Source organism: Neolamprologus multifasciatus, chromosome 17 (genome assembly GCF_963576455.1).
Source record: "Neolamprologus multifasciatus chromosome 17, fNeoMul1.2, whole genome shotgun sequence".
NCBI classification, from domain to species: domain Eukaryota; kingdom Metazoa; phylum Chordata; class Actinopteri; order Cichliformes; family Cichlidae; genus Neolamprologus; species Neolamprologus multifasciatus.
The window spans coordinates 33,563,816-33,581,723 of record NC_140455.1 but is presented as its reverse complement, the minus strand read 5'-3'; the positions used below and the strand labels follow the sequence as shown (position 1 = coordinate 33,581,723).

The following is a 17,908-nucleotide window of genomic DNA, read 5'->3' as shown; positions in this document are numbered from 1 at the left end:
GTTTAATAAACTCCTTGCTATCTAAAATATAACAGGACACCGGAGTATATTCTCGAGCATCTCACACTTCTGATAATCAGCTGTCTGCTTGATGTTTATTCAGCTGTGTAAAAACTATAACTTTAATCTCAGCCAAACCGATTTACTCAGGAACAAATAAAATACTATAAAAAAAAGCCAAACAATAACATTTTTAAGTTATATAAGTGACTTATATTACATGTTTAACCTGAGTAGCGAAAGACAGCGGTGTTTTTGAAAACAATTAGCCGGGAGTCCGGTGTTCTCACGGGCTCTAGTGAGCCTTGCCCCCGGCTAGCTATCAAGCTAGTGGGTAACAGATGTCTCCGAAAACGTCGGAGTGCTTTTGAAAATATGTGGTGTCTTGATAAACTGAGCAGCTATTTGAGGCTTACACAGCTACATTCTCGCCTGAAAATATGTTAAACGTTTATTTTGTGACCCAGAAAGAATAATAAGAGTAATATTAAAACTAACTAGCTGCCGCCATTGTTGACAACTGAGCTGGGCCGCGCTATGAATTCTGGGACACAGCTTCTTCTTCGGGGTTTAACGGCAGCTGGCATCCTTGTACATGCAGTGCTGCCATCTTCTGTTTCAGTCCGTTATTACACTCTTAAATACTACTACTTATTCCTGCGTCTTTTGTGATCTTACAAAGCTTCAAATGACGCGTCGACTATTAAATTAGTCGTCGACGATTTTAATAGTCGACGTAATCGTGACTAGTCGACTAATCGTGGCAGCCCTAACTGCAAAGATCTCATTCTGTGTGCAGTATTCTGGTCATAGCTTTTCGTGGTACCAAGAAAGGGCTGGGGGAAAAATGGCTAGATAAAGAAACGCTTTAGCAGCAGTGAAGGGTTAATTTGACTGTACCGGAATACTTTCCACACTGCGTGACGCTAAAAGGTTTGAACATACATTTTATCACAGTTACCACAGTGAAATGCTGTCTTTGCAAAGGGCCTCTCTTTTAGCAGAACGATATGTAGTCTCAGCAGTCATCTTCCATACCTTCTTCTCTCGCTGAAAGGCCTACTGCTGTCTCTCTCCAGAGAGGAGGATGCTCTGCATCATGCCCTCCACCATTTTAGACTGGCAGATGAATCAGCGCAAGGAGCTATCTCGCTCTGCGTGTGCCGACGCGGGGAGCTCGGCGAGAACGAGGCAGAGCGAGTACGCTGTTAGAGGAGAAAAGCAAAATCACCTCAGGTTATCTGCCAGCTTTTGTGACAGCCTGATAAGAGGAACAATTCAAAACAGAGGCAGAAAAGCAGCGCAGGAGAAGAAAAGAGCAGCGTGAGTGAAAGAGAGAGAGATTTGAGCCAGTCAGACGTAAAGAATCGTAGAACATTAAGTCATTTTAAGTTGCTTTGAGTCAAGCAGATGCTCTTGTTAAACTCTCGAGTACCCGTTAAGTTCACACACAGGGACATTTGCTTCCAAAGAAGCTTTGGAAGGTTATAATTGCGCAAAATCCAACAGCCAGGCCGCTTAGCCGGTATTTTCAAGTGAATATTACACAGCAGTATTGCAGGAAGCAGTGGGAAAAAAAAACTGGAATGGCTAAAAATCCGCAGTTGTCTAACTAAGTCTTAATCATATGTTTCATTAGGACGATCCTGATTGGGGTATTTAGGCGTTGAGCAGAGAGCTATGAGCAGAAGTGGCACCTACTGAGAGAAAGACTGTGATTACTGTAATCAAGACTTTTTCACTGGGGAGAGGAGAGGAGAGAAAACACAGTTGGAAAAGAGCAGTTACTTCACCCTCTTCAAGGAAAGAGAGAATATCACAATATTTGATAATATGAGCTCTCGCGTATGCATATTTTATGAACTTCGTCAGGGTTCTGCGTGGGAAATTCAAATGCATACGTGGATTAGGACATCCCGCCATAAACATCTCCGGCTACAAATGGGTAGGTTTGCACTAGATGATCTCCCAGTCTGTGTCTGCCTGTAAGCGTCCTCTGTATTTACACATTTGTATTTCTGCCAGTGACGGCAAGTTTGTTCAGCTGAGTATGAAAAAGCTTTTTCGACTGGTGCTTGTAAGCGGATGCTGATGGCCACCCCCATCTTTGCCCCCGCCATCTCTTCTTCTCAATCTTTCTGTGGATGCAGTTCAAGCCGGGCCTTAAGGTATCCCCCAACGCCTCCACCATCACCATGTCCCCCCTCACCCCGCCCCCCTGTGGTTCTGGGTTGGTATCGACCGTGGTAATTGATCCCTCTGGGCCCTCCAGCCACATCCAACAGTGAGTTGAACAGAATCACCACTAAGAAGACAGCTGCTTGGCCACCACAGACAGGCCAAAAGAAAGCGAGAAAGAGAAAGAAACCCTGTTGCTGCTAACCATTAGCTCTGTCTGCCAACTTCCTTCTGCAGGGAGCCAAGTCAGCACATTGCATTGGCTTGGAGAATACTAAATCCTTCATTTTGGGAAGCTGGGAATAACGTTGGGACTATAAAAAGTGAGAGGCAAGAGGAACTGACTTAAAGAACAAGAAAGTCTCTCTTTTTCTGTTCTTATCAACTCCCTGCGAGCTTGTGGGATTGATCTGACCCACTGTTGCCTAAACCCAAAGCCTCTGCTACCCAGTGAAAGATTACCTGTTTTATTTCATTCTGAATTTCAACCCTGCTCCCTTTTCTACAGTTTCCAACATTTCCATGTGGCCAAAAGTGGAAACTGATTCCATAAAGCGCAGCGTGATAGCTGGCTTATGTTTGCACTCCAAGCAGTTTCAAGTCCCAAGAGGTGCAGGTGTATTCCGACATGAAGGAAACAACAAACGCACTCATGCAAGGACAAAACATGGGCACACTCACACCCAAGTCAAGTATAGTACTTCTGATCTCAGAAAAGCACGTTTCTCCTTTTCAAACAGTGAAAGAGAAACTTATTCATGTTTTCAGCTTTGAGGCAAAGCATTTACCAAATAAGGCTTTGGGAGAATTTTGTTCTTTTTTAAACTGTCAAGATAAGCAGTTTTTACTGGAGATTACTGAAAGCAGTGTAAGCTTCATCAGTCCTCTCAGTGAGATATTACCTGAAGCTTTAACTTGCTTGAACTGCCAATATCTTCTTAACTAAGGGTGCTATAATATACCTGCTGGTTAATTAAATTCTGTTAATTGTGGAAACTTCAAGGTGAGCTGTCACAATCTTGGTATCTTGAAACTGGACATGACAAGCTGAAATGGTGTTATTTTCAATAAAATTTGCAACTAATTCCATGAATTTATCAGAGAAATGTTTAATGAGGTTGCAGATCCAGTAAGCCGATAGCCTTTTTGCCAACAGTACAAGAAAAATTGAAACGTGGCCCCCTGCTGCCCATTAGAAATGATGCAGATTTAGGTTATCAGGGCCAAGCAGTACATCGATTGTTAACGTATGTCATGTCAGAGTCCAGGCAACTCAAAGAAATGCACAATCTTGCAATTAGTGTTTTATCATGTCTTCCTCCCCACACCCCTGATAGATGGCTGCCCCTCCCTGAGCCTGGTTCTGTTGGACGTTTCTTCGTGGTAAAAGGGAGTTTTTCCTTTCCACTCTTGCCAAGTGTTTGCTCAGAGAGGATCAGTGTCGTTTGATTGTTGGGATTTTTTTCTGTATTATTGTAGGGTCTTCACCTTACAATAAAAAACATCTTGAGGCATCTGTTATATAAATAAAATGGTATTGAATGGAATTGAACACGTCTCTTTACAAAAGAAAAATCATCTCAATCAGTTGTATTCTGGACTCTGAATGTTAGGGGTGGGGGAAAAAATCGATACTGTGTAGTATCGTGATATTTTGTTTGCTAATAATGTATCGATACAGGGACAGCAGAAATCGATATTTTGTTACAAAAAAGGTTTTTGTGGACTGGAACATGCTCTGACTTCAGAGTTTCTTCAGTTGCTGAATGGGCTGCATAGTTTTCATAAATTGCATAGTTCAGAATAGCTATAATTGTACCAGATGGTTGCGTTCAGTTAAGTTGGACTAGACTGTAATACAAACCGTTCAGTTTGTCAACAATAAAACTGAAATGAGAGACTGAGTGTGAGACTTTGATATTAGATAAAATGAATATTGATAAAGTTTACCTTTATGTACAGAATCTGAATATCACAAAATATTTTAAAAAATTGCAATAATATCGTATCGTGCGATAAGTATTGTGATAATATCGTATCGTGGGATGTATGGTGATTCCCACCTCTACTGAATGTAATGTAGTTTTTATGAATTTCTGTTTATGTAGACAACAATATATTTGAAATTTTTGCCAATTTGTCACAGTTAATCACAAACAGATTGCATGTAACTACCAACTTGATAGCACTATTTCTTTAAAGCTGGCATTGGACGGTCGCAGACCTGGTCCCCATTTTCAAAGCAATCATTTCAAAGGCATCAAGTCGCAGTAATTTTGGCTGCGTCACAGTCTCCACTCACTGTTTTACTCAGTGTAAGGTTTGCACACTAAAACTACTTATTTAAATTAAAACTCCAAAATCTACTTGGTTAGGTTGCATTTAAATGTGATCCCAGGGGGTCGTTTTGTAGTCATGTGTATTTGAGCAAGTAATTTATAACTATTAGATGCCACTGGCTTATTTTTAAAAAAGATATTTGATGCCCTTGGAAAAGCAACGAACTTGCATTGCAGGAATAAAACAGTTGTTTACCATATTGTCTCCTAACTCTGGGACTGTAAGAATTTACACCAGAATAAACAATAATATATGCAATAGTTTCTGAGATGCTTTAATCTGGACTAAAGTGGCGGAAAGACTGCAGCAGGCCTGATACTTATAAATTCCTATCCAGCTTATAATTTTAAGTAAAGGACAATAATTTACAAATTATTTCAGAAAAATGAATCCTGAATGAATCAGTGCTTTACATTTATAGCATATTTAAGAAGTCACTGGAGAAACACAGGGCTGTTTTCTATTTTCCTTCCATGTGGGCTACTGTTACGCAGAATCAGACCCTATTCCACTCCCACACTCCTATATTTAACTGGAACACAAGTAATACAGCATCAGTGCCCAGCACATGCACAGAATAGCTCTCCATCTTTAGACAAATCCAAACGGGCACATTTCCATGACACCTTAAAAAGATAAATTTGGTAATGGTGGCAGTGGTGGTGGCGGTGCTGTGACTGTGTCTAAATCTGGAAATAAACAGAAATAGAAATGAAACTGAGCTTTATAACCATACCGCCTTCCCCTGTCCCTTTCTCCCCCCAGGCTCTATGACGTGACAAGAGTCCCCCTCGACACTCTTGCACTATGGAAAGCATTGATGACCCCTTGACAGACAGCCAATTTCCAGCTACCACCACCACCACCACCATTACAACAGCTCCACCCTTACCTTGGCCTCAAAGGCAGGAAGCAACACAAGCAGCTACAGAGCACCAAGAGCCTTGTGGAGGCAGTAAGGTACAAGACAAATCCCTTGAATTAGGATCAAGAAATCCTTAAATGTATGACTAGAGCCTGACTGATATAGGATTTTTGAGACCGATCCTGAGACTTGGTGATTAGAAAAAAGATAAAGATCTGATATACTCGTTTATATTTTAATCTTTTTTTCACATTCACATCGTTAAATATAAACAGACACACATATATACACACATTTGTCATATATTTGGTACAGTTTTATTTATGAGTCCTTAACCCTTTAAAGCCGGTCGGAGCGGGCACGCTCTGTTTTGCATAACTATTTTTAAATCCTGGTAGCTCTGCAACCACGTAAGCTAGCGCAATAATTTTTTTTGCATATGAAACCGGAGGAGTTGTACTTACATCTTATGCCATCAGCTTGTCCTAGGTCACAGTTTCCTTCCACATATAGCTTTGCAAAAATTGCATAAAAGCACTTGCAGCAACAAAAACATAATATTCCAGAAACACGCTTTGCCGATCCGATCAGCTGTTTGTAACACTTCCTACGTCCATCAGCGCGAACTATCGCATGTCCGCCATGACCTGCCTAAGGCCTGAGTGATGTCATTTTGTGGAAATGTAGTTTTTACCATCAGGGCCTTGTGAGCCTATACTGGTGTTTTTAAAAGTTATGTTTGACTTTATGACTTTCTGTGTCATTTCTGGGATGCTTAGGACTCATATTGCACTGCTGGAAATAGTTTATTTTGATGCATATGCTGTTATTTTGCAAATTTGCATTATAATATTTATTTTCGTTTTTTCCTGCAGTATATAAAAATTAGGGGTGCAACGATACACAAAATTCACGGTTCGGTTCGGTTCGGTTCGATACTTTGGTGTCACGGTTCGATATTTTTTCGATACAAAAAAAAAATGTTCATGCCTTTTAATTTGTCATTTATTAAAATTCTAAATATATATTTTAACTTAAAAGTACAGTTTTTAAATTTAATGTTGCTGAAACAACAAAGTAATAAAAAAAATTAATATCTGATTGAGGAATCACTCATCTTTGGAAAAGAGAGTTTATTACAGAGTAATGGCTCTTTCCAAAATAAAAGCTATACTATACGCTTCTTCTGGGCTATATTCTCAGCAGCATATTAAACATATCAGGTCCCCATAAGGACAATCATGTGCTAACGGCTGTCTAAATGACTCGGGTAAAGTTTGTAGCATGCGTGCTTGTTGTTTTTGTCTGCTTCCAATTGTCTTTGCACTAGGATGATGTCGGAGTAAATGTGCAGTCATATTCGTTGTGTTCCCACTAGTGCTGTCAGCGTTAATCTGAAATGACGTTAACGCCACAACACGGCAAATCTCTGTTAACGAGCTACCGAGGGGCATGGGGCTGGACAGCCAACACTTTAACGAGCTAACCTGCTAACGCACTAGTTCCCACCAATGTAATTGAGCATTGCGTGGCACATCCAACATACTGTTTTACTTTTGTCCATGACACGCTTACCTTCAGGGTCACACGTCACATGAAAACCAAAATAGTTCCAAACGCCAGATCTGAATGAGGGTGGGGGAGGTTCAATTTGCCATGTTGCAACTAGCTTAACTTCTGTCTCGCTAGCTTGCCCTGCGCTCAGTGAATCTGTGTTTGACTACTCCGCCTAGGCTGCACTGTCGAGCGCAGATCCACTGAGCGCTCAACAGAGACAGCATCGTCAAAAGGAAAGTTGATAAAATAAATTAAAAATTTTGTATTGTTCGATACATATGCGTACCGAACTGAAAGAACTGTATCGAACGGTTCAATTTCGATACGAGTATCGTTGCACCCCTAATAAAAATTGGTGTATTTCAAAAATAAAACTATGAAGACACTCAAAATAAATTTCCTGTGGTGGGAAACTATTTTGTGCAACTTTTTTGTATTTACAGTTTTGAGGGATAAGCCTCTTAAATTTCTCTAACTAGAAATATATGTAAAAAAAAAAGCAAAAACGATTTTCAATTTTTTGGTAGTTTATTGCACTTTTTTGCACTTTATGTAATTACTATGCACTTAATGCATACCATTATTAAAATCTGGGCTATAATGGTTGTATTGATGTATATCAGCTTGAAATGCTCCCAAAAATGGCACTACAGCATGTAAAAATATAATATAAGCTCTGGCGGACTTGGGTTCTATGGTAGGTCTTACAGGGTTAATAAAAATAAAAACTATTATTAGCTGTGCATATTCGATTGAGGAGATTTCTTAAATCAGATGGCCTTCTTAATCCAACCCCATACTGAATGTGTCTCATCCCAGAATCATAGTGAGGATCTAATGTGTATAACATTACACTATAGAGCCACTACAAGCTTAAAAATATATCATTTGTACATTATTTGCCGATACCAACGTATCGGCAAATAAAAATATCGGCCGATGTGTCGGTCCTGCTGATATATCTGTCGGGCTCGGTTTTATAACATCTTAATAAACTAATAATGAAGGTAGTTTTCCACATGACCTTACAGAGGAGACTGATCTTGCCTGTTGCTCACGGTCAAATGTCTTAAAAGTGTATGAAAATCATTACAACCGACATTATGAACTCATTACAACACTAAGACCGCATCTTTCAGCTTTAGCAGAACACACAAACAGCAGGAAGCGTAGACTCTCATAAATCCTGATACAATTTAAGCGAGCGTCTGCTTGTTTGATATCCTTGTTTGGCTTATGTATTTTACCATAAGCTGACAATTTCCCTGGTGTGTGTTTAACCAGAGAAAATCCATGTGTGCAGCAAACCCCCCCTCAGTGTATTCTCAACCTGCTTTATTGGCATGCCTTGTATATTGTTTTAAAGTCTTGTGTCAGATGGTGGCTGTGCACTTAAATAAAACAAGGCGCCAGACAGACTCTGATATTAATAAATAGCGATCGGGAAATAGAGAGTGGCCCTGCAATAAATTTAAGGTACAGCATTATAAAAAAGGGATAAGGCCAAAGTCATAAAAACGGCCACTTTTGTGGAGTCTTTGAGAAACAGGCTCTTCTTTTGGTCAATACTGTCAGCTTTTATGGCCCATGCTATAATTTGCTTTTGAGGAAAAATGTGATCCTGCTGCTTTTCACTCCAGACAGCAAGTCTTCAGTAGATTTGGAGCTATAAATAGAAAAGGGGTGGAATGTGTGTGGTGAACTTGGGTCTCTGCACAGTGCATCAAAGAGATTATTGTCTATTTACTCACAGAAGAGGCCATCTGAGATTGCATTTAAACATTTGATCCTTTAATATATATTCTGAAGGAAGGCGATTCTGCATTGCCTGCGAGCAGCTGATCTCACACAGAGCCACGCAACGCAGTAGCTTTACGAGCAGCTGTAGTCGATGCATAAAAGTATTGAAGAACACGTTGGCAACATTGTCACCAGCCTGATGCCACCGTGGTTAAATCTGTTCTAATACTCCACTCTTGAGCATTAAGTTCTGATCATATTGTAGAATGCAGAGAGTGAACTGTGTTTGCTTTGATGTTCTGAAGAAATGCAGTATGAAAGGGCTGATAATGACATAACACATAGCTTTGAACTCTTTCCTAATGTGGAATGGGGCCTAGTGTCTGGAGGCGCGTGCATACATGTTCATGTATTTTGATCTCAGCATCTGCTTCAGGCATTATCCAACTTCACAGCATGTAATGAGCGATTTCCCATCCCTTATTAACCTGTGGATCATTCCTAGCCAACAAGTTCGCTTATGAATATTCATCCGGAATCATGTTGTGCCGCTCGCCTGCTAAAATCTGAAGAGAGAGCGCGGGGCTCAGCTGCACAAGACTTAACGTTAAAGGGCGAGCGCGGAGACGAGCGTTAGAGACGAGCAGGAGATCCAAAAGCAGACGCGCTGTGGAACGAGCTGAACGGGAGGGCTTCAGCGAAGCTTCCGGCGAATGTGCAAAAACACATCAATTAATCAGCTGGGTCCTCTTGAGATTATGCATTATTCCCAGCGAACAGCGCCTCGATGAAGAGTGCGGATAGGCAAAGTGGATCAATTTTCTTTCATGCACACCCACCGACTTGTTCCCCTGTGGGTCACGTGGCCGTGACATTTCGAGGAAAGTCAGCAAGAGTTCAGACAGAGAAGAAATGTCAAGCCAAGGCCGTATGTCCAGGTGCATTCGCTTTCAATACTTCCAACTCGCGGAAATGCTTTTATTTAGAGCAGTGCGACGCAAACGAAAGCCACTGCCACATGTATGCACATTCTCATTTTTGTTGCATTAAAGTGCTTCAGCTGTGGCCTCGAGACAGGAAGCGGCCTGTACCGTCCCTGAACTCAAATGTTTTCCGCATCCTCGATCAAAAGCTGCCGGGCGCGTATCGATAAGTATCGAGTGGTTTGTCCGCTTGCTCCATAAGAAGAGAAATGCTGCACAAATTACACATTAACACAGATGGATTCAGTCCACGATGCTCCCTTCTGTTACTATGACACCCCCAGCAGTTATCAGTCTCAATCGAAAGTCTATTCACGCCACCGTCCTAAACGTTTGCCCGGCGTGTTCAATAGCCAGAGAACCGCTGCATAATGCTTCCCTCTACTCTGCACCACCACCTGCCACCAGAGTGTAAAGTATTTGCTCGCTGTCTGCGTAGCTGCTTCCCGATAAACTCTAAGCAATAATCACCCAAGGCCTGTGAATGTTATTCACGGGGCAGATTCATCTCATATTCGTCTGACATTCGCTGCTGTTTTGAAATGGGAAGGCTTGCGTTTCCCTGAGACGAGACTTGCGCGTGAGATTTATGAGAAGCCGTTCGCAACAGCGTGGCTGTGAAAGAAAAAAGAGGGAGCAAAAAACAAAACAAAACATAAAGACGATATTAAAAAACAAAAATCCACCCCGGTAGACACACACTATGTGGCTTGAATAAAACAAGACCCTGTCTATATGCTGTGTCTGCTTGAAATCACTTGCATTGTATTTCTTTTCTTCCACATTTTTGTGCGACTAATTTATCCTCCTTCCATTTTACCAGTGGCTTCTTACTGTTGAGCTGTAGTCTCCGTGTGCCCTCTAGGAGGCACAGAGAGAAACTGTGCTTATTATGCTAGGATTAAACACCTGTTTTGGCTAGGCATCACAGTCAAGCAGTTAGCAAAGTCATGGCCCTGCTTTAACCAAGTAAACCTTTGGGTAATTCCATGCCCAGCTCCAACAAAACCATGACATTATCTCCATTAAAGCCCGAGCTCACAGAGATGTTTATTATTCCCAGAGCATAAGACATTGTCATCTGTGATACATGCTAGAACCCCGTTCAACACCTGCCCCTTTCATGGTAATTTGCACCCTGTGAAATCATCACGAGTTCATTATTATGAATTAAGCTTCAGTGGCAATGTCTTGGAAGGCATCAGCACCTCTATCAAGTTGGCTGTGTGACTGGCGGGGGCCAGATGGTGAGGAGGCTCCGAGATTTGTCTTTCTGCTGCTAGATTAATTGTTTTTCAGTGTCTGCACTGTGAGACTTGTTTTGTTACTGGGTTATACCCCCTGAAGAGTTCTAAATATTTGACTCGTAAAGCTCTCATACAATCCTGTAATTAACATCTAAGTCTGGCACGGAGCAATAGTCATGTGTGATGCTTATGTCAACACAATGGCTGCGAAAAAATATATTTGTTCTTTGGAAGAATAGACTGGCATACTGAGAATGATCCCTATCAGCTTTGCTGCTGAAATTTCAGTGAGATGCCTCTCTCGTATGGTTTTGTTAAAGGGTGCTTCAAGAGTAGCCACTTAGCGTTGTTTTATTTTTAACATTATGGCGGAGAAGGAAAGGAACAGTTTGCTCTGCTCTGTTTTTTGAATGGACTAAATGTAAGCCTTGCTAGCTTATCTTAGAAAGAAAACAAATGTCCCTAAAGATCACTATAATAATGGAATAGCTCCAAATGGTGGAATGTCATTTTTATCCATCCATCCATCTTCATCCGCTTTATCCGAGGCCGGGTCGCGGGGGCAGCAGCCTAAACTGGCGGCTCCTGGCCGCCACCCGGCACACAATGCACCCGACCCCTATGGCCCCTCCTGCGGGTGGTGGGCCTGCGGGAGGATGGGCCCATGCCTCCTCTTCGGGCTGTGCCCGGCCGGGCCCCATGTACTAAGGCCCGGCCACCAGACGCTCGCCCTCGGGCACCCTCCCCGGGCCTGGCTCCAGGGCGGGGCCCCGGTAACCCTATCCCGGGCAGGGTAAACTGTTCCCTCGGTGTTCTTTTCATAAGGGTCTTCTGAATCGCTCTTTGTCTGGTCCCTCACCCAGGACCAATTTGCCATGGGAGACCCTACCAGGGGGCAAAAGCCCCCAGACAACATAGCCCCTGGGATCCCTGGGACACACAAACCCCTCCACCACGATAAGGTTGCGATTCACGGAGGAGTCATTTTTATATATTTATTAATTAATGAGCTTTTGAGATGTTTGTATGTGACCTTTAATATTTGGACACTGCAAGGCTAATCATTTAATTCTGCGTAGTCTTTTTGATAAGCTGAATTAATCGTAAACCAAGCTAGAGCCCTTATTTCTCCAAATTTTGCTCCCAAAGAAACAAACTTTCTTGTGATTTTTTAAAGTGGTCCTGAGCAATAGTTCTCCAGCATTTCTGAAGGATTTTTCTTTGGATATTGGCTGCTTTTTAAGACATTTTCAGCCCAGCCCTTGGACCTGACCATTTCCAAAGGAATGTGTTTTGTTTTTCCAACTTAAGAAAATTACACAAGAACCAGACTCTTTTCAGCATGAATACGATCACAAAGACACAGGCCATGCAAGAAGCCATACCTGGATAGAACAACATGCAATGGAACGCCATCAGTCATGAATTGGCCTCCCTAGGGCCCAGACCTCAAAATTACTGAAGTAGTTTGGGATCATTTTCATAGGACCAAAAGGCAGCCAACATCCAGAGAAAACCTTTGAATGTCCTTCAAGAATCCTGGAGAACTATTCCTAAAAACTATTTAAAGAAGTGACAAGGAAGCTTGCATAAGAGCACTCAGGTTGAAGAATAAAGAGGGTCATACCAAATATTGACTTTTAAGTGCAGAGTTACACAAACTCTGTTTTGGCTTTGAATACAGTATTTCCATGTTTGTCTGCACCTGTTTCCCCAGCAAAATATATAGAATTAAGATCTGACTTAAGACTTGTGCACAGTACTCTGTATACACAAGTAGTATCAGTCTTGTCATGCAACTCTTGGCAAACAAGTGAATAAACAGATTGCAAACTTTAAAATGAGATGATGGTGCTTATTTGAATGAAAACGAACATTCCTGTTGCAAATAAAAAGCCAACGTCACATATGTGAATTGTATTTAAAAAGACAAAATATATTTTCTGTCATTTTCTTTCTGCTGGCCATAGAAGTGAAAATATTTGAGCCAAAATGTTTTTGATGCGACACATCCTCAGACATTTCTCTGTGGAGCTGAGCATGACTGTGACCGAGTGCTAAAACAGTTCTCTCATGTTTGCTTTGTTCTTGTTGATTCACAGGTCTCGTAACACAGCCAGAGACGGGAAAACCAGGGAGTGATTGTTTGAGGGAGTCATCTCTCCCTGTGACACTGGACAAACTTACTATAAAACACTTCCTGTTTCCTGTGACTGGCCACCGCGGGTTTCTGACTGCTCCCTCCTGCTATCTGTCGTTGGGTCAACATGTTGTATCCACCTCCTCTCCACTGTTATCTGCCTGCTCTGTGAATTTAGCAGCACATGCTCATGCCACGGAGGTTCGGACACCTTAAAATCCCATGAATGTTTGTTTTGTTTTTCGCCTCACTGGAAGTCCACTGTTTGGAGCTGCTAACTGCTTTTAATACGGGATTTCCCACATCTGTCTCCTAGACTAGTGCAGGAGTTCCAGGGCGAAGACGGGGTCATTACAGAACACAATGTGACGCTTCTCAGACCAGCTCGCGAGGCCGTAAAAACCGAACCGAGCGCACTCTGCTGTGAATAGGCCTTCTGCTGGAGTAAACCTCCCATATTTTTATAGACCAAAGAGCAAAACAACAAATATGATCATTATGACAGAGAGGACCATCTGGCAAAGACACGCGGAAACGTTGTTAACATGCTTTGAGTGTCGCCACCGACCAACGACTGCCCCCACAGAGACTCCGTGCACAAACGAACCTTTGCAGCCGGCGGCGTACGTGCCGAACACAATCAAAGGAGTACTTTTCAAACCTTACGGACATTTTTTCGCAGACTAAGCTCACCACTGTATTTTGGAACTGGAGATATAGGTACTACATACGTATAACTGTGTATCAAAAAAACAAAACAACAAAAACAACAACAAAAAAAAAAAACAGAAAAAAAAATCTGATTTGCATTTTTCAGTAGCTACAGTTGGGACAGCTTACAGGAAGAAGTGTCGTGTTGATCATGGATACGGAGTGCAAATCATTACCAGAGAAATGATAACTATCTACAGAGAGTATTAAATGCTGTTAAGTCTGAAAAGAAGGCGTAAAGAAAAGTCATTAAATGTATTTTGAAAGGCCCTAAAAAGTTATATATTTAACAGTTTTATATGTTGTACCTTTGTAGAGAAGCTTATTGGACTTAAAATGTGATCACAATGGCAGTTTAGTAGGATGTGAACAAATGCTGTTGTTCTCATTACTGCTGGCTCGTAGTCCCAGGTTTTCTGTTCACACCTCAGTAGCCGCTTTCTTTTCATGGTCATCTACAAGTCACTGTCTATCCGAACCATTAATGAAAAAAAAGGAAAGTGACACAATTTATTAAGGACTGATGTGCAGCCAACTGAACATTGTAAATCTATGGTAGTCAGTGGAAGCCATTGAAATCTGCTAATTTGCTATGATATTGTATTGTACACGGTGTGGAATACTGACTCATTTCCTCTCTATGGGTTCTGATCTCTTAATTTATTTTGTGCCTGTGTTTCTTTTTGTTTGTTTTTTCTTTCTTTCTTTTTTTTTTTTTTTGCACAAATCCAGCTTCTCTCCGATGGCGATGAAAACGGTGAGGAGAGAAGGAAAGAGGAAGCGCTGCAGGAGTATCGGTCATTTACATACATTTTATATCATGAAATATTTTAAGAATAAATATATGACAAGAAACGTCCCCTGCAAATTTAGATGCTCTTGATGTTCAAGGTCATCAACAAGAACTTTAATTGATCTTATTCTGGTCTTTTCTAATGAATGTATTTGTTTCTGGCACCAAAGAAGGTATGAAAAAAAAATTAAAGTTTCCTTTTCCTTCCCAGGTGATTCAGAGGATTTATAGTTAGATTGTTTCCAGGGTAAAGTCCTAAGAAATTCAGTATAAACAACAAAGGGAGTCAAAGCCAGCTCTCGCCTGGCGTTAACATGGGTTTCAGATGAGCCAGCCAAAAGTGGACAAGTAATCACGTCTTCTGTTCACACCTCAATGTTTTTCCAAATGCTCAAGTGAGCTCTTGTGCTTGGATCTAATTTTCCTGCTCTCCAGTGTAACGCATGCTCATCATTTTTGTTTGCAAAGCCACAAAAACCCCTAAAGCAATCAGCCAAACTTTCCAGTTTTTCCAGTGTTTGTTATCTTAACTTTGCAAGTCTCCAAATATCTCTCTAAAGAACTACAGCATGTCTGAAAAATGTAGTTTATGAAACAGTTTCAGATGCTTGGACTGCAAATAAAAAGCGTCAGTCATGAGGGAAAGCTCCCATATAGCCCAGTGACCTGGCCAATCCAACAGTAGAATTTAGTCTGAGCTGATAATACAGTGTGCATTGTAAATAACTCATAGTTTCTTGTAAACATTGTTAAGTTTTTAATCAGAAGTTCAGTCACTCACTAAGGTGCTACAAGTGAATATTTATGCATTTCCACTGTTAGCTAGTTTTTGAAGACCCACACTGATTCACAACAGGTCACCACAGCAGATACATCTTTATTTAGACTTGCAATATTTTTTTTTACACTCACATCCTCTTCCTAACATAATCCTACCAGATATTTATATCTTTTCACACACTTTTACACACATCATGTTATTGTAAGAAAGTAAGTAAATTAATTTTTATAGCACATTTAAAACCAAAGTGCTTTATAATTTATAAAAATAAGTGTTTCTGAAAATTTCACAACACAACAAACTGTCGTTCAGTAACAGTTCAGCAATCAGTTGAAGTTTCCTTCTGTTAAGGAGCTAGAGATAATTGACTAACAAGAGTATTACAATGGTCCAGACTGTTATATTCCCAACCATTCTGAATTGAATTGAATTGAAATGTTTATTTCAGTCAACAACAACAACAGATTATAATTTTACATAAAAGTACTCAAACAGTAACCGAAAAAGGAATAGGCTGAAGCCTTATGGCTTATACTTATCCTATCCCTTACCCCCATAGAAATAATCAAATCCTTAACCAAGAAAATAAATAACATTGATAAATAAGTTCTTTAACAGTTTGAAAAGAAATCAGTGATAAATCAAGAAATTAAATCAACACAAACCATTTTTAACAAACCAAATTTCTATAACCTTGTATAATACTAATTTTTAAAATCTTCCTGATCTTCTGCAACTACTAACATTGCTCTCTGGCACTAGAGCTCACCTTTCTCTGGCCTTAAGTGCTTTTAATTGCTGATGGGTGTCAGCTGTGCAAAAAGAAGACGGCACTTAAGGCAGGAGAGATAGTAGGACACACCCACACGGGCAGTTTCAGGAGGAGGCCCTGCTAGGGCCGTAACACAGACTAAATGGAAAAAAAAAGTTCATGCATGAGCCTTTCCAGATCTAAAGAAGATTATAGTCTGCTCTTGACCACAGCATTGACTTGGTTGTTCAATTTCAAATTGGTGTCAATGATAATCCCAGGGTTGTTAACCTGCGTTTTAATAAAACTAAAGATACCCAGTTATCTTTCAACCTCTCGGTTAATAGTAGAGGGCCAAACAATATGATGTCTGTTTTGGACTTTTTATATCCAAGATGCATTGAGCCTTCACATGCAACCGTGATTTACAAGATTCAAAGGTAAATCCAGTTGCAAATCATCTGCATGGCAATGAAAAAAGAAGTTATCTTGATGCATAAGCATGTACATGGAAATAAAGAACAGGCCCACAGATAGACCCAGATTCTGAAGCAGTGACTTTCCAAAGTTAACTGCAAAAGTTGTGAGTTAAAACCAGTTAAGCGCCAAGCTCTTGAGTCCTACACTGTGTTCCAGGCGCTTAATGAGTAAACCGTGATCAGCAGTGTCAAATCAGAACTAAGATGTAACAACCACTAGAATCAGCATCAAGCAGAATAGCCTTTGTTGCTTTGAAAAGAACAGACTCAGAACTGCGAAAGGCCCTGAAACCTAATTGAAAGGACTCACAGATATTGTACTTGTCTAGAAAGGATGGTTGATTAAAAATGACTTTTTCTAGAACTTCAGCCAACAGTTTTGATAGAGGGCGATAACCGCTCAGAACATTCACTTCCAAATTAGGCTTGGCTGGACTACTGCATGCTTAACACACATAGGAGCTAAGCTTGCATTTGTGAGAACATTTCATGTCAAAAGTTTCCTTAACAGACCAAAATGGAAGAGAATCTTTTACCAAAGTGGAAAATGTCACGTGAGAAACCAAGTCTAAGAAATGGGAAAAGGAAACAGCTTCAAAATCCTCAGTAACCAGCTGATAAACAAAGGGATTAACTCAAGAGGTTAAAGCAGTTGCTTTAATACTTTAAACCTTATTAAGAAAGAAATCCCCAAATTCTCAGTTTATTTTTTAATATGTATATTTCAGGATTTTTTTTTTTAGGATTATGACTTAGGATAGAATTTGTCGCATGAAACAAAAACTTTGGTTTATGTTACCTTTTTTAAACCAAACCTGTAGAAAAAAAAATCCCACCTTTGCAGATCCATCTAGAAATCTAAGAAAGCAAGGTTTTAAAATCTCCATGATAATTGGAGCTTATCCTTCCTCCATCTGACTCAGTTTTCCTGACGCTCCTAACAGAATCACTCTGCCAGGCCTGACTTTAAACCTACAGTAGGGCATCTAATTCTAAGCAGTGAAGCCAAGTCCGATATATATGAAAAGGATGTACTGTAGGAAGCGGTGAGCTCTTCAACCCCAAGCTTGGAAGCAGCAGAAGACACAGAGTTAGAGCAGGTGAATGCAAAGCGAGGAAGCTGTGGTAGGGCCGTGTTTTCTGCACAAACATTCAGCAGTTCTGGAGACCACAGGAGGAGAGTGTACAAGCTACCATAGCCTTGTTAGGACAGCATACATGGATATAAAGTCCAAAATCAAATGCAGTCATAAAGTATAGGAGGATAAAAGATCTGAAAATGAAAAAGGTTCAATGTTAAGAATAAGTGATTCAAATATAGTTTTTTTTGTAGACCATTTAAA

At 40.6% G+C, this 17,908-nt stretch overlaps 1 protein-coding gene and 1 long non-coding RNA gene across 5 annotated transcripts in view; one reads left to right on the top strand and one right to left on the bottom strand.

Moving 5' to 3' along the window:
• LOC146499717 (chemokine-like protein TAFA-5) overlaps window positions 1-13,808 on the top strand; it is a 181,121-nt gene extending 167,313 nt beyond the window's left edge. For 3 of the 4 annotated variants that reach the window (XR_014870391.1, XR_014870392.1, XR_014870393.1), the window contains 2 exons: window positions 5,284-5,478; window positions 13,013-13,808. Coding sequence is in view for 1 of the 4 variants with exons in the window: in XM_085138845.1 (XP_084994971.1) it covers window positions 13,013-13,021 (9 nt within the window). In the remaining 3 variants the exon portion in view is untranslated. The remainder of the gene's footprint in view (window positions 1-5,283; window positions 5,479-13,012) is intronic. The other variant, XM_085138845.1, reaches the window with a different exon arrangement.
• Window positions 13,809-14,416: 608 nt separating this feature from the next.
• On the bottom strand, window positions 14,417-17,908 carry LOC146499716 (uncharacterized). Its single transcript, XR_014870394.1, has 2 exons — window positions 17,526-17,908; window positions 14,417-17,493 (listed from the first exon to the last, which is right to left on the bottom strand). It is a non-coding gene; the product is annotated as an uncharacterized LOC146499716 (long non-coding RNA).